The sequence below is a fragment of the Populus alba genome, chromosome 1 (genome assembly GCF_005239225.2).
Source record: "Populus alba chromosome 1, ASM523922v2, whole genome shotgun sequence".
NCBI classification, from domain to species: domain Eukaryota; kingdom Viridiplantae; phylum Streptophyta; class Magnoliopsida; order Malpighiales; family Salicaceae; genus Populus; species Populus alba.
In genome coordinates this window covers 32234527-32249945 of record NC_133284.1, presented here as the reverse complement: position 1 = coordinate 32249945, position 15419 = coordinate 32234527, and the positions used below count along the sequence as shown (strand labels likewise).

At 34.6% G+C, this 15419-nt stretch overlaps 4 protein-coding genes across 5 annotated transcripts; all 4 read left to right on the top strand.

The window, feature by feature from the left end:
- Positions 1–1074: 1074 nt before the first annotated feature.
- On the top strand, positions 1075–3437 carry LOC118055613 (sm-like protein LSM8). The gene is made up of 6 exons (XM_035067569.2): positions 1075–1238; positions 1477–1572; positions 2384–2424; positions 2507–2581; positions 2908–2960; positions 3097–3437. Exons 2-6 carry the CDS (start codon positions 1536–1538, stop codon positions 3185–3187), a joined length of 297 nt encoding a protein of 98 aa, XP_034923460.1. The 5' UTR covers positions 1075–1238; positions 1477–1535; the 3' UTR covers positions 3188–3437.
- A 937-nt stretch (positions 3438–4374) lies between these two features.
- On the top strand, positions 4375–6212 carry LOC118055555 (sm-like protein LSM5). The gene is made up of 4 exons (XM_035067514.2): positions 4375–4506; positions 4615–4738; positions 5364–5436; positions 5982–6212. Exons 1-4 carry the CDS (start codon positions 4470–4472, stop codon positions 6012–6014), a joined length of 267 nt encoding a protein of 88 aa, XP_034923405.1. The 5' UTR covers positions 4375–4469; the 3' UTR covers positions 6015–6212.
- Positions 6213–7089: 877 nt separating this feature from the next.
- LOC118055554 (PHD finger-like domain-containing protein 5A) lies at positions 7090–8203 on the top strand. 2 transcript variants are annotated; one of them, XM_035067511.2, is made up of 2 exons: positions 7090–7194; positions 7605–8203. In XM_035067511.2, exon 2 carries the CDS (start codon positions 7639–7641, stop codon positions 7969–7971), a length of 333 nt encoding a protein of 110 aa, XP_034923402.1. In that variant the 5' UTR covers positions 7090–7194; positions 7605–7638; the 3' UTR covers positions 7972–8203. The 2 variants fall into 2 exon arrangements, with proteins under 2 accessions (XP_034923402.1, XP_034923404.1); XM_035067513.2 differs by having other exon boundaries at positions 7126–7199.
- Positions 8204–9498: 1295 nt separating this feature from the next.
- On the top strand, positions 9499–10994 carry LOC118055607 (PHD finger-like domain-containing protein 5A). The gene is made up of 2 exons (XM_035067563.2): positions 9499–9656; positions 10442–10994. Exon 2 carries the CDS (start codon positions 10476–10478, stop codon positions 10806–10808), a length of 333 nt encoding a protein of 110 aa, XP_034923454.1. The 5' UTR covers positions 9499–9656; positions 10442–10475; the 3' UTR covers positions 10809–10994.
- The last annotated feature ends 4425 nt before the right edge of the window (positions 10995–15419 follow it).

Sequence of the window (15419 nt, the reverse complement as noted above, 5' to 3'; positions counted from 1 at the left end):
GACCTGAAGTGTAAAAGTTGTATATATAATAACGGAGCGCAATGATCTTCGTAGCAAACAGGGCGAGATATTTTCCAACCAATTAATCAAGTTTTATAAGATTATTGTAATAAATCAAATTCACTTAAAATAACAGTAAAAATTATGAGATTAGAGAACAGACCTGAAGTTAAAAGTCATTGCGTTATAGTGGAGAATCCAGATTTTCTCTCGTATTTAGAATTGCTGCATGCTCAACCTGACAGAGTTAATCAGAAATGTTAAGTTAAATTTATGAAGTTAATCAGTAGAATTGTTAATAAGAGTTTCCTAGACTTGCTGTCAACTCCTCTAACAGTGAAGGATGATCTCAGATTAACTTAAGAGCTAGTGTTAGTGCTGCTGAAATCGATTCAAAGCTAGCAAATAAGATTCCGGAGATCAGATTGACAGTAAAAATCCTCTATCAGGAACTGCTCTTTATCCATGTCAACTATGACTTGATCAAGGAAATCTCCTTGCCTCGATTCTGCTGGTGCATTCATTCTTTCTTTTATTCCTCAAGATGTTCACAGTGCTATCTTCCCGAGTATTGAATATTAAGATGTAAAACTTTATTGAACCTTGGATTACAAAATAAAAATTAAGACGATAAAGAATAATGATGGTTTATATATATATATATATATATATATATATATATATATATATATATATTGTTAAGAGTAGTTTTGTAATATTGTTTTTAATATCAATTTTAATAAGAATTACAATAGTAAAACACAGGGTCTCCCCTCTAATTTGTTTTTCTTTATTTTTTAGAAATTGAAATTTATTTTGAAATTCAAATCAAAACCATCAAAATAATTCCAAACTAAAATAATAATTTAACTCTTGAAATTGAATAGTGCTAGACAATCTTTTAAAGCCAAAAACAAAACAAAATACATATGATATGATGCAGCCGAAAACAAGGGGAGAAAAAGGAAGAAAGGTTAGATTAGGCCCAATTCTTGGCACAACAGTCCATATCAATAAAAGTGAAACCTCAGTCTTTGTGTGCTAAATCCAGCCCAGATCTTTCAAATCCTCTTAAACCATCAAAACCCTCTTTCTCTGCCTCTTCTGTGTTAGAAACTCAAAGGTGTGGAGGATCTCTCCCGGGTCTCTGAAGCTTCTTCCGCCTCGTAGTTTAGTTAAAAACGCTCCTTTTCTATTGAAATCCAAACAAAAAGAAGCTTACAAATCGAGTTGAACAGGTAAAAATCCCTTTACGTTAGATTTCAATTTTTTTTTTTTTTTTAGGTTTTCAAACTTACATTGTTTTTGGGTTCATATTAAATGTTTCGATTTTCGGGTTTTCCCGTCAGTGATTCTGTTGTAGCGTTACAATTTACTATCCGGGCTCTCACCTGTTTTGATTTTAGAGTTTGGATTTTAGCTTAGCTTTTTTATCTGCGTGTAACAGTTTTGGAAACTAATGGGCTTTTGTTACAGAGAAATAAAGTTTTCACAACCAGTCTTGCGAGGGATTCAGCAGTTTTTGGACTTGAAAAATGTCTATTGGAACGGGACTCGAGTCTCTCGTAGATCGTAAGAAACCTTTTTTATTGCTTCTGGGTTTGATCCTTGTATTAGACTAATGTGTGATGCAAGTTGTTTTACTCCCTTTTTTATATGCTTTTTTAGTTGTTCAGATCTAATGTAAGAGCTGGGTTAGACATTACGTTTTTTAATTGTTAACATTTCATAAGCATTGTGTTCCTGCATAAACATTTCAGGTGTAGTATAAGAATTGATTTGAGGTAAAACATTTGATATTGTTGTATGCTCGCAAATTATGCTAAAAAACTTACAAAGCAGTTAGAAATGTAATAAAATGACAGATTATATTATAGAAGCAAACAGCATATGAAACATTATAGAAGAATACTAGCTTCAACTGACCTGGGTCAAAGATGAAAAATAACAAAAGCCATGATAAGAGTTTGAGTCAGCTCATAAGCAGAGGTTTCACAATTTAGAGAGCGACTTAGGGTGTGGCTTGGCTTATGAACAGCAATGCCTGATGCCTAATGAAGACTATTCTTAAGCCTTGAGGCATATGCCAAAAGCCATGATAAGAGTTTGAGTCAGCTTGTAAGCAGAGGTTTCACAATTTAGAGAGCGACTTAGGGTGTGGCTGGCTTATGAACAGCAATGCCTGATGCCTAATGAAGACTTTTCTTAAGCCTTGAGGCATATGCCGTGAGTTGAGTTGGGTTCATAGCAAGGTTTTTGAAACAGTTGTTTTCAGAATGTACTTGTCATTGCTTAATTGGCACACACTTTGTCTATGCATGTGGGGCATATTTTCTTTAATTCTGTGTTCTTAATATTCTATTGCCATTTTTTCCCTGTGCAGAAACAATTTCAATTATCACAAATGATGGCCGGAATATAGTGGTGCGTTATTATATGTTTCTAATACATGCATGTGATCTTTTGCTATAATATGTTAATTGTAAAGAGGCTCCTTTTGATTTAGGGAGTCTTAAAAGGCTTTGACCAGGCCACAAATATTATCCTTGATGAATCTCACGAGCGTGTTTACTCCACCAAGGTTTGTATCCTTAACTGGCTTCAGATTTCATTTTATTCCTTTGTCCATTTGAATCCTAGTGATGAAAGAAGAAAGGAATTTGCTGAAACTTAAAATAATGTGAATTAGTCTTGGTTTAAGCTGGCTAAGTTCAGTGTAGTTTCATACTTTCATAGGGAATGTTTTAGTAATTTTAACTAGTTTTTATTCTAATTACAATATTTAGGTTCCTCTTCTGTGGTTTAATACAGTGCTGAGTAGTTTTTATGCTTTGAAGAGTGAAAGATAGCAAACATCTTTGTTTCCTTTCAGTGCCACTTCAATAATTTGCTCGATTGATTTTGCAGGAAGGTGTTCAACAACTAGTGTTGGGCTTGTACATAATAAGGGGTGACAACATGTAAATCCCATCTTCCATTTCTTTCTTTCTTTCCTTTTGTTTTTTTTCGTAGTGTTGCTGTATTGGAAAGGATGATACCATTTCAGTTCCCCAACTTTCTACTTCCCACAATAAGTTCTCTGCTTGTTTGTTTCAGAGGCGTTGTTGGGGAACTTGATGAAGAGCTTGATGCGCACCTTGACTTGTCTAGTCTGAGAGCTCATCCACTCAAGCCTGTCATTCATTGATCTGATATAAGGAAAAGCTGAATTGTCGCAGAACATATGATGGGTTAAGTACTTGCAAAAGAAAATGTATTGGAAGATTGGTGTGCGGAATGGCCAGTAATTTATTGCTCTAAATGTTACCGTAGCAGAATATCATGTTGTAGAGTTGGATCAAATTTATTCAGTTTTTACTAGCGCTTAGTATTTCTCCTTCGACGCTTCTGTTATAACTATTGAATCTGAAACAATACAGCGCCGGTGCTTTTGTGTTTTTTTTTTTTTATTTTTTATATTATTATTATTACTATTATCTTTGGAAATTCTTTCAAAAAATTTTAAGTGCTATATTGTACTCTGTCAAGCATGGGACCTCCATCTTAGAGAGACAGGAGGCTCGGAGTTGTGGAAGTTAATCAAGAGGAACATGAAATCTTAATGCATGCTCCTGCAGGCTCTTTTGACTGGCACGGTTCCTCTTGCTTAAACACCTGAACTTGAACGCAAACGTTTATATTTGGTTTGATATTTTTTCTTGAACTCCATTGCTATCTATTGAGCTTCTTATTAACCATCTAAGTTGTAATCTCAAATTAACTATTCTTTTCGTTCAAAACCCTTCTTAGCTACACCAAACACAAATCTTCTGATCTCTCAGAGTTGTTTTCTGAAATTATTTCTTGTTCGCATAGAAGTCCCAACCGAGAGTAACTGCTAATCTCTTGTGCTGTCTTTTATAAACCAAAAGAGTTCTGTATTTTTCTTATAAAAAGAAAGGGGATGATACCTCAATTTAATCCCAATCTTTCATACACATTTTCAATTGCATTCCAGACCTTTGAATTTTATGATTAGGTTCCAAATGTTTTCTAAGTCTATCAATTGACTCCTTTTGACAGTTTTTATTTAATAATGCAAGTCTAATGTGCATATTTTATGCACTAAAATGATTTTGATTTGAAGAAAATTTAACCAAAAAGTTAAAGAACACTAATATTTTTTTTATCTAATATATATATTGAACGCACTACAATGACATAAATTCGAAGATATTTTGATAAAAATATGGATGAACATTAATAGAAGAAACACCTGGTAGAGATTATTTTTGACCAGTTTGGATCACATTGAAAAAATCTATAAGTTTAGGACTGAATTTGGAATGAAAAATATTGGTATGGGACTGAATTTAGGTTTCCCAAAAAACGACATGTCATCTCTTACCCGGGACAAATAAATAGCACTTCAAATTGATGAAGCTGCCCACACTCAATCGCCCTCACTGTTTAACGCTGAAGCTGTGCTAATGGCCAACACCAATCCCTCGCAGCTCCTCCCGTCAGGTCAGCTACATATTTCTTTCTTCTCACTCTTCTTTATTTTCTTGATAGCAACATCAAACAGGAAAAAAAAAGTGGTGATTTTGGTTTTGTTCTCTCTCTTGAAAACAGAGCTAATAGACAGGTGCATAGGGTCGAAAATATGGGTGATAATGAAAGGAGACAAGGAGCTTGTCGGTACTCTGAGGGGATTTGACGTCTATGTCAACATGGTCCTTGAAGACGTTACTGAATAGTATGTAGTAATAAATACTATTTCTCTGATTTTCCTCGCTGCTTGTTTTTTATTTTCTTGAAATTTTAGGGTTTTAAGCGAGTACATACAAGTATAAATCCACTTACTTTAATTTGAGTGTTTTAGTGACATGGGTTTTTAAGCTGCTCTCTTTTACGAGGACAGGTTATTGGACTAGCTTCTTTGAGACTGCCGGCTTCATTGTTGTTGATTGCTCGTTAATATATTGAGCTGGATATTTATGTGTTGGTGTAAAACTTGGTTATCAAATATTCATTTGCTCTTTACTACTACTACTACTACTACTATTATTTCAAGTTGAAACAAAATCTTGAAACAGAAGTGTATGTGGGGTGGCCAACCATGATATCAAGGGATTGATGTTTTACTTTGGGTAATGTTTATAGCTTGAGGGTGGCTGCGTGATCCAGTTTTATGGTTGTTTTTTTTTCGTTTTGGCTATACATTTTGTCTGTGAATTCTCACTATTGCAAATCATTGGGGGAGTTACTTCGTTTGGAGATTAGATTATTTTCTTTTTGGCAAAATGACTATATCATCGTCCATTATGATCGAATGCTGAAAGATGGTGTTGCTTGTTTCTGCTTCTTTATTGATACGACAGTGAAATCACGGCTGAAGGGCGACGGATTACCAAGCTTGATCAGATATTGCTGAATGGAAATAACATTGCCATTGTAAGTAAATCATACCTATGACGCATCCTTACAAAGCCCATCAGAGATTAGTTCTGCTCATTGTTCATGTGTAAAGCAAATTATGAATTTTTTGGCTCTATGTTTGGGCCATTCAGCAAAACTTTGAACAATATAATCTGTCGATAATCGAGGGCTTTTCTTTGTACTTGTGTCTTATGATTTTATTTGTGATCCGGGTGAGTAATCACCGTGCACTTTTGGGATCCTGGAATAAGAATCACAATGTCTAGTAGGTGTTTTACTTTTTTTTGATGAATGAAGGTTTCATTATCAAATGAGACTGATAGGGCAAAGCCCAATACACGAATAAGTTAGAGGCCAAAGCTTGCTACAACTTTAGGTGCTCTCTAAACATCAATTACTGCAAATAGAATGGAACCTCTGATTTCTAATTGCTTTCTTCATAATTACTTCCAAGTATGTGTTTTACTTTGTTATGGTCAGATGTGAGAAATATGCCAGATTAAAGAAAAATCTAGTTCTTTAGATTTGGATCATTTTCTAATATCTGGTTTGCAATACAGCTGGTTCCTGGTGGTTCCCCTGATCCAGAATGAAAGCAGTGGATGTCTGCATAACTTCATTTTCCTTATAATGTAATTGAGGCAGATACCTTCTCTGTTTTACTGAGAGGCGCATCTGTTAAGAATTCCATTTCTATCTTTCCATTTTTCTGTAGGAATGTAGTTGAAGTATTATGGTGGATGAAATTATTGTCTTTATTCTAATGATAATACTGGTAGATTCAGAGTTCATTGCCTTTTTCTTTCCTTATCTACTTCTGGATTGCTTGTCTAAGACTAATTCAACTCCAAGTCTTGCTATATTACTAGGATCTAGAATGGTTATCGGAGATAGCAGGAGAAATGGTGAACCAAGGAGATAAGAAACAGGTTGAACACTTGAGGCTGAACTGGAGAGCCCTACCACTGGTGGATAATTAAAAATCATTGATTGTGATGCCATGATTTTAAGCTATCAGCTTGTTCATGTCAGATTAACTTAGGTCAATATATATATATATATATATATATATATATATATATATATATAAAATTCAAGTTTTGATCCCGTCATTTAAGTTATGAACGTTAAATATGTTAGATTTTCTTTGGGGCTCCACGCTCCTACTTTTTCCTTGGTTACTCAAGAGGCTAGCTGAACCTGCTCAGCTGATGTTGCACAAGTAGTTCAAGTATCATTGAAGGCATCGGTGGGAGGACTAGTTTATAATGGTCCATAATTAAACAAAAAGAATCACGCAGTGTGGATGGTATAGATCCTTATGGCATCGACAAATTTCTGACTTTGATAGTTTCTGAAAAAGCAAATCATTTGAGTGTTTGGTCTGAAGGTGAAGAGGTTAAACAACACTCAATATCTTGTAGTGAAGGAATGAGACTCGGGGTAGCAGGAGCACAAAGGTCTGAAGACCGAGAAACTGGACTTGGAATTGGAATTGCAATCCGAATCCTTACTCCCGAGATAAGATTTTGGAACCGTGACCGTGAGTGAGCTGTGAGTATGGGCTAGGGTGTCTTGATAGCCCAATATTAGGACAAGCCTGCATGTCCGTGCTAATGGACTGGATTCTCGAAACGTCTCTGACTTTGTTCTCGTATAAGCCTATACGTTTATTTAATAATTTATATATATATATATATACATGTAAAGTCCGTTTTTTCTCTTCGTTCCAATCTGCCGCACCCAAGTCTCCGATTTCATTCAAAAGCTAAGGTCAGGTCAACCTCTCTTTCTCACCCTTGATTTATCATTCATTTTCATTCTTTTCTTTTCTTTTCTTTTTGGGTTTTAGGCTTTTGGATTGCTTAAATTTTGATTCCGCCTTTTAATTTTCTGCATATGGTTGTTATGGAATTGGAAAACTGGAAAGTTAATATCATTTTGGATGAAATCTTACACTAAAATATTCACACAAGGATGGGCATTTTCTAAACTTGATGTATGTAAAGTGGGAACTCGTCATGCTCTTTTATTATGTTTCAATAAAAAGTCCTAGTTTATCTCAGAAACATCTTAGGAGTAGGTTTGCTCTTAGTTGTGATGAATAGTTTCTTGCAATATCGTGAAGGACAAGGTTTTTGTAATGCTCTCAGTGTGTTGTTGTTTTTTTTGGCTGGTTATAGGTGTGGTGGGAACCAGGGCTTTGTGGAAAGCAACATGGCAAAGCATCATCCTGATTTGATTATGTGCAGGAAGCAACCTGGAATTGCCATTGGACGACTTTGTGAAAAGGATGATGGGAAATGTGTAATCTGCGACTCCTATGTGCGCCCCTGCACGCTTGTGCGAATCTGTGATGAGTGCAATTATGGATCCTTCCAAGGTCGATGTGTTATTTGTGGAGGAGTGGGAATCTCCGATGCTTACTATTGCAAAGAGTGCACCCAGTTGGAGAAAGATAGGGATGGATGTCCCAAGATCGTCAATTTAGGTAGTGCCAAGACGGATCTGTTCTATGAACGCAAGAAATATGGTTTTAAGAAAAGATGATAAGCAATGGGTTTCACCTGTAGTGTTTTTGTCTGCCATTGTTCACCAGAATTCTGCGAGCCCAAATTTCACTGCTAGTCATTGTGAAACGCTATTGATCTAATGGACTTGGGTTGTACCATAACAATTTCCAGTATTCTCCTCCTTTTATTTTCTGACCACTTCAAACCCAGTGTTTTATGGTCTTATGAACTTGGATTGTGTGAGATGTGAATTTAGTTTTGGCTACAAACTGTTGGAAGCTTTCATATATTTTACCTGCTCCTCATTTTCTCGGTTGTTTGAAGGGTAGTCCTTAGAAGTGGCTAGATGAATCGAGATATCCGATGTTGAAAAATCGATTTTCTCATTGTTGAGGTGAAGACACGCTTTAGCTTTGCAGTCTCCCTAAGTAATCGTTGAGGTACCTGATGATATTAGAGGTTTGCTGATGCTTGTCCATTCAGTTATTAAAAAGTTGCTGTAGAACAATTCCATATCCTGCGGTGGAGGAATAGTGAGTACTCTAGGCAGCAGGACTAACACTGATTTCAGGGCCAAACTACTTACCTGTGCCGGCTTTCATATCCAAGAGATCTTCTGCTGGCTAACATAAGATGAATGTTTTTTCAAGAATCTTATTCGTGATTAATTTGGTTGGTATTTGAAATGTAAAACATGAGGCAACATTCTGCAGTCGAGCTTCACATTCGAAGCCAACCATTGACCAAAACAATGATTTTTAAGGTTTGGTTTATAGTATAATGTCCAGTTAATCACTCGTCCATTCAACATGGCCGTCGACAAGCTATTCTGATGTCATTGTTCTGTCCTCTTCAATTTCTGCAAACCACAGGTGATTTTAATCAGTGCCCTCTTCTTTCTCTCTCCACCGTCACAGAATCTAAAGCAAGGACAGTACAGCAGATGCCCTCTTCGTTTATCCTTTTCTCCAGGTGCAATTTACTAACCAGCAAATCCAAGGTGTTTAGCATCATTTTGTAGCTTCTCACATAGTGCCGGCAACCATCCACAATCACAAGATCACTGTACTGTCAAGGAACGCATTAATTTGAAAATGCCAGTTTTAATTATTACCTTAGCAAGAAGATAGAGAGAGAAATATTATAGTAATAAGATTTATTATATTCTTTTTATAGAGGGAAAAATATTTATCAAGCAAAGAAAAAAACCTAATAATTTCAAAATTTCTAGAATCCTTGAATTCTCTAGTGTTCCTTTCTAAACAAATTGGAAACGACTAGTAGTTTATATCTTCAAACTCGCCGACAAATCATTACCACAATACCACATTGTATTACTTGGGGGGCATCAATGATAACTCGGTGAGTTTTGTTATTGGTTTTACTATTTATTTTTGTGGTTTTAAAGTATAATTAAAAAAAATTATTTTTTTAATATTATCATATTATTTTAATATATTAATATTAAAAATAATTTTTAAAAAAATAAAAAATATTATTTTAATACATTATAAAATAAAAAAAATATTTTAAGAAAACCGCTATCATAATAATACCGTTTCAAACGGGCTCTTAAGAGTCCCAACCTCGTGTCGTGCCTCGATTGTTCTCTTACGAGCCCATCCAGAAAGACTCCTAGAAAAACCATCTAAAGCTCCTTTCTCCAGGTTTCCCTCTCTCTGCTGAAAGAGAAGCAACAGAGTCTCTTATCGATTACAGCAGGTACGCGTCTTCCTACTCATCAATGTTCTTACATTTAATTTTTGGTTTATCTAAAGCTTCTTTTGGTGGGTTTTCCGTATCACTCTTGATGTTTCAGTATTTGGTGTGCTCGGTTTCGTTACTTTATAAGCTGGTTTGGTACTTGCTGGTTTCAATTATAAGCTTGGAGTTTTTGGGTTTCCATAGGAGCTACTTGTCATAATAAAAGAGGATTTTGCTGTCTATTAGAGCTTAGAAGCACAAATTAGCACTTGTCATCTTAAGCTTGTTTCTTGAAAAGCTGAGAGTTCCGATCTTCATGTCCTGAATCAAACATTAGCTTGTTCAATTTAATTAGAATGGTAGTTTAGTTAGGTGTGAACCTGAAAACTGGCACTAGCTTCACTAGCCTGATAGCTCCTGCAACGGAAAAGCTTGGATCTGCTTTTGTATTTTAAGGTCATAGAATGAATTCTGTTGCTTCTGGTTGTAGCTGATGCTAAAAAGTTAGCATGTCTGCTTGAGTATATAGGTATGGGGTCTATTGTTTTAGGATGTCCATTTGAAATTTGATTCATTTTGCTTTTTTATTTTTGATTTAGTTTGCATCTTATATGCCAATATGAGATGTGGAAATTCTCCGGTTAATCTCAGAACAACGAAAGAGGATGTTTTGTTTGACGCTGTCAATTTTCTCCCTGTGAATATATAGTTTATTTTTGTTATGACTATGAGGGTGATTTTCGTTTTTACCAAATGCAATATACCCCATGCTTTGACGTACGTTTGCATTGTGGTTGTCACAGGTACACGCAGTAACACTAAGATCTTGAAGAGATCATGGCCAAGCATCATCCTGATTTGATTATGTGCAGGAAGCAGCCAGGAATTGCTATTGGACGCCTTTGTGAGAAGTGTGATGGAAAATGTGTAATCTGTGACTCCTATGTGCGTCCTTGCACACTTGTGCGAGTTTGTGATGAGTGCAACTACGGATCCTTCCAAGGTCGATGTGTTATTTGCGGAGGAGTGGGAATCTCTGATGCCTACTATTGCAAAGAGTGCACTCAGCAGGAGAAGGATAGGGATGGGTGTCCAAAAATTGTTAATTTAGGGAGTGCCAAAACAGATCTGTTCTATGAACGTAAGAAATATGGTTTTAAGAAAAGATGATGAGCAGTGGATGACATCTGTAGTGCCTTTTTTCCTATCTGGCGCCCGCAATCTAAAATGTTGAAACAGTTTTTTAGGCCTTGAGATTGTATCTGCTGATATTACCTCTAGTTGTGTTGAAAACAATATTGATTACTGAAGTGAAGTTGTTTCTTAATGCAATGGACTTGGATTGTATTGGAGCAATGTCTAGTCTTTTGTGATTTCATGAATTTTATGTTGCTGCTTATAATCTAGTTATTAACTTCGACTTATTTCTAAGCATGCTGGCAAATATTTCTGCTCCTTTGTCCTAGCAGTATGTCTAATCGAATTCACTTGTTTAAGCTTTTGTTCAAGTTGATAACGTGAACTCCCGTTTTTGGCTCTGAGTTGTGAGTAGTCTTATTTTCTTAACTGGGCCTTAACGGGTTAATATTATGTTTTTTTTCTGTAGATTAGGCTGTGTTTATCACGTTCTACTAGTTGTCTTGCCTTCTGTAGACATAAATTTTGCTAGTATTGCCATTACTGTTTGCTTAATATTATCCTCTCAGGCCATCATGTTCAGGGGAGCAGGAGCGTTAGGATATGTAATTTCTGGCCAACTTCGATTAGAATTTGGACTATGACAACTACATTGCTGGTGACATGAGTCTTTTCTGGATCAAGCTTTTTGGTTGTCTACCAGCAACATGTACGGTCCTCAATGCCTGTGTCCTAAACCAGCGAGAAGGCAAGAGCAGGATTGTTGACTGTAAAGGACAGGAATCATCATGGAAACCAAATTTCAAGTCCATTTATTTGCTTTGATCGTTGATTGCGTAGGCAGAGAGCCTTCTGTTTTTCCTAGTTGTGGAAGTGGAAACTTTTCGTTTTGCACCATTGCTACATTGAACTGCATTTGAATTGATCTTTTTATTCACGGAACCAAACTGACCAGATGGCAGTCACTGCGAATTTTCTTCTGGCTTTGTGGCTGCACTACATTATGGTAGTGCCGCTAGTCTTGGCCCTCATCAGATGACGCATTTCTTGCTAGTGGGGCGGAGAGAATTGATCTTGCACGAATATATTGACCTTGGAACAGAAACATGCATCCCTTCCACCATTCACTGTTGTCCCACCGATGTCATCCCTTCAGGACACTGCAGGGTGTCATGATCGGACATGCAATAGAGGGGCTTGTAGTTTTACTCGAATACTCCAATTCTTGATGACTGTACGTAGATGTGAAATCCTTTTGGGGATGAGAAATGCCTTATTTCTGCTTTTCTTTTCTTTCTCCTTTTGTTTTAACGGTGACAACATTTTTTTTTGGGTTAGTTTAGAGAAGCCTCCTCCCATGGATCCCACCATGAGATTAAAAACCCCTTGCTTACACTAATACATATAAATTATATATTAAACTTTATGTAATAGTTTAAGCTATTTAGTTGATATAGTTTTTTAATATTATATTAGAGTCTTGATGACCAAACGGTCACGAGTTTGAATCTCACTTTTTTTTATTTATTTGATAAAAATTAGGTACAAGATAATATAAATTAGTACAAATTTCGAGCTCGAAGAACTTTCACTTGAAAAAGTATGTTAAAGAATAATATAAATCATATCTTGAAATCTTACCTAACCGTTTAAACTATTAAATTGATATACATTGTTTTTTACCTGATTTTTTATTGGACTAAGTCTCACCGTAGTACAATATTGTGACATTCTACATGTATATCTGTCGAACCATTCTGGCCTTTAAAACCATGCTGATTTTGGTCGGCAAAGGTAATGTTACAAGTTCTTGTACAAATGTAAGCGTCTTGAAGTCTCGAATACGTACCGTTGCTAAAAATACCAAGAAGGGGAACAAGGTATGCATGCATCTGTGCAAAAACTTTGCAGCGCTTTGTTGACCTCTCTTTGCAGATTTTCGAAACATATCTCAGATACTCAGCACCGCATTATCAAATGATCTTTTTCCAAAGCATATGATTTCAGATAAGATTGTATGACTGGTTGATGCTATTGGCTTCATGTGGTTATAGATTGATGTGTTTTGGTGCTTAATAGTCTCTTCTGTGCACATTTTAGTGCTCCATACTGCTCAGCTACGATTAAATATGCTGAGTTCAGCCCGATGTTACTAAAAATAGAAATAATATACGAACCGAGCTGTGTGCGCAGTCAAGATGCTGTCGCCATCAGGGAGCCAAGTCGACAATGCACGAAGAAATAGTTTTTAATGTGAGGTTAGGACTTTAATCTCAACACAAGCACCTTCTTTATTCCATGCCAAGCGTCATAGCACTCACAAGCTACATTGCATGCACGAAACCATTATGGCTGCTTTCAGAAGTAGAAGTCGGCATTGGGGTGAGAAAAAAAATATGATAAACTGATTTAATTAAAAAAATTATAAAAAACAAATTACTGAAAAAATTGAATAAAAAAAAACTAATTAAATTGATTAAAATTTTAAAAACACCGACTCGTTTGATTTTATAAATCTAAAACCGAAAAAAACCGAACAAAACATAAACCGGAAAAAAAAACCGATCCAAAACAGGAAAAAACCGAATTAAACCGAAAAATCAAGCCAAGCCGGTTTGCAGTGGTTTTTGTTCTAAAAAACCGAACCGAACCGAAACTGGTTGGTTTGAAGCGGTTTTGGCATTTTTTTTTTTAAAAAAAAATTTAATTTAATTTTTATATATATAAAAACTAAATCTGGGGATATGTGGGAGTTCGAAGAGAAGAACGCCATTGCAGCAGTGATTTGAGGTATAAAAACATCCAATTATGGAAATACTATGAAATCAATTATATATTAGTTAAATTATACGTGTAATTAAGTCACTGAATTAATCAAGGCTCCGTTTGTTTGCAGGAAAGTGGTTTTTTTTAGAAAGTGAATTCCGGGGAAAGTGAATTCCGGGAAAGTATTTTCCGATGTTTGGCAGTGTTATGGAAAATGAACTGGAAAACACTTTCCAGTATTTGGTTGTGTTATAGAAAATGAACTGGAAAATAATTTATTAATGAATTAATTTTTTTTTTCAAGTTTATCTAATATATATAAAATATTTAATCACTTACAATAAAAAAAATAAAATCTAAAAAGTATTTATAATGATGGATTTTTTTTATTATATCCTATATTCATACATAGCTTATTAAAATAATGAGGAACAAATCTTACAAATTAAAAAGTTGAATGAGAATGAAATTGAAAAAAAAATATATATAATTTCATAAATTATCTCAAATAAAATAAATAATAATCAAAATAATAGAGATCAAATCTAAAAAATTATAAAAAAAAAAATGAAAGATGAAGAAATTAAAGAAATAATAATCAACATTTCATAAATTATTTCAAATAAAATAAGTAACAATAAAAAAAATAAGGACCAAATTTGATAAATAAAAAATTTCAATAAAAATATGACAAGGAAAAAAAGCAAATAGCAATTATAAAAATAAGGACCAAAGTTAATATAAAAATAAAATTTTAAGAGATGAAATTGAAAAATAAATATTCAAAACAAAATATATATACCAATCAAAAGTTTGAGGATTAAATTTAATATAATTAGCAAATAATGACATTTCTAAATTTTTCACAACTTCCGGAAAGTGTTTTCCCCCCAAATTTTTCAGGAAAATACTTTCCTGAAAACCAAGCCAAATTTTTCTTTTACTGGAAAGTGTTTTCCATTGACCAACTTTCCTACTGGTAAACAAATACAAGAAAGTTTGGAAAGTGATTTTCCGGAAATTACTTTCCGGAAAACAAACACAGCTAAAGGGAAAATACTTTCCTGAAAACTAAGTCAAATTTTTCTTTGACTGAAATTGATCGGAAAGTGTTTTCCGTTGACCAACTTTTCTAATGACAAACAAACACAGGAAAGTTTGGAAAATGGTTTCCCGGAAACTACTTTCCGGGAAACAAACATGGTCCAAATGTTCATTGATGTGTGTTATACTAATTTCCAATGAATGATAATTATGTTAATTGTATTTTTATAATTTTTGTTTATCGATACTAAATCTGTTTTTCAGATCCAATAAATTAATAAACCGTCTGCATTGAGATTAGAGTATTTATAAATAAATTAATTATAATCATCCACGCAATCATTTTGTTATTAAGACTTCTCTATACAAGACAAAAAGAATAAGGGTATAAATATATGGGAGTATTATGCAGGAATTCTTGCTTTCAATATGTTCATGAAATAGATATCTTTAAAAAAAAAAAAAAATAGTTATCTTTTATATAATCTGTTTATGTGCAGTCTTACTTTTATTTATTATCTATTATTTCTATATATATATATATATATTTGGTTGGGAAATGCAAAATAAAATCATAATTAGAAAATTGACTGTAAATTAAAAGCAAGCAAAGCCTCTTAATTATTTATCTGGTAAAGGAAGCGACAGCAACCCCATTGACCAAAACCTGAACGGCACCGATGCACCCACTACAGATATCAGAAAGTGGGATCCGACGGTTTTTAAAACGTCAACTCTCATTAGCATTCATTATCTGCCACGTGGCGTCCTCGCAAGATTCGTTGTTCTATAAATAGAGAGCGTTGTCAACCTGCCATTTTGCAGTCACTAGTA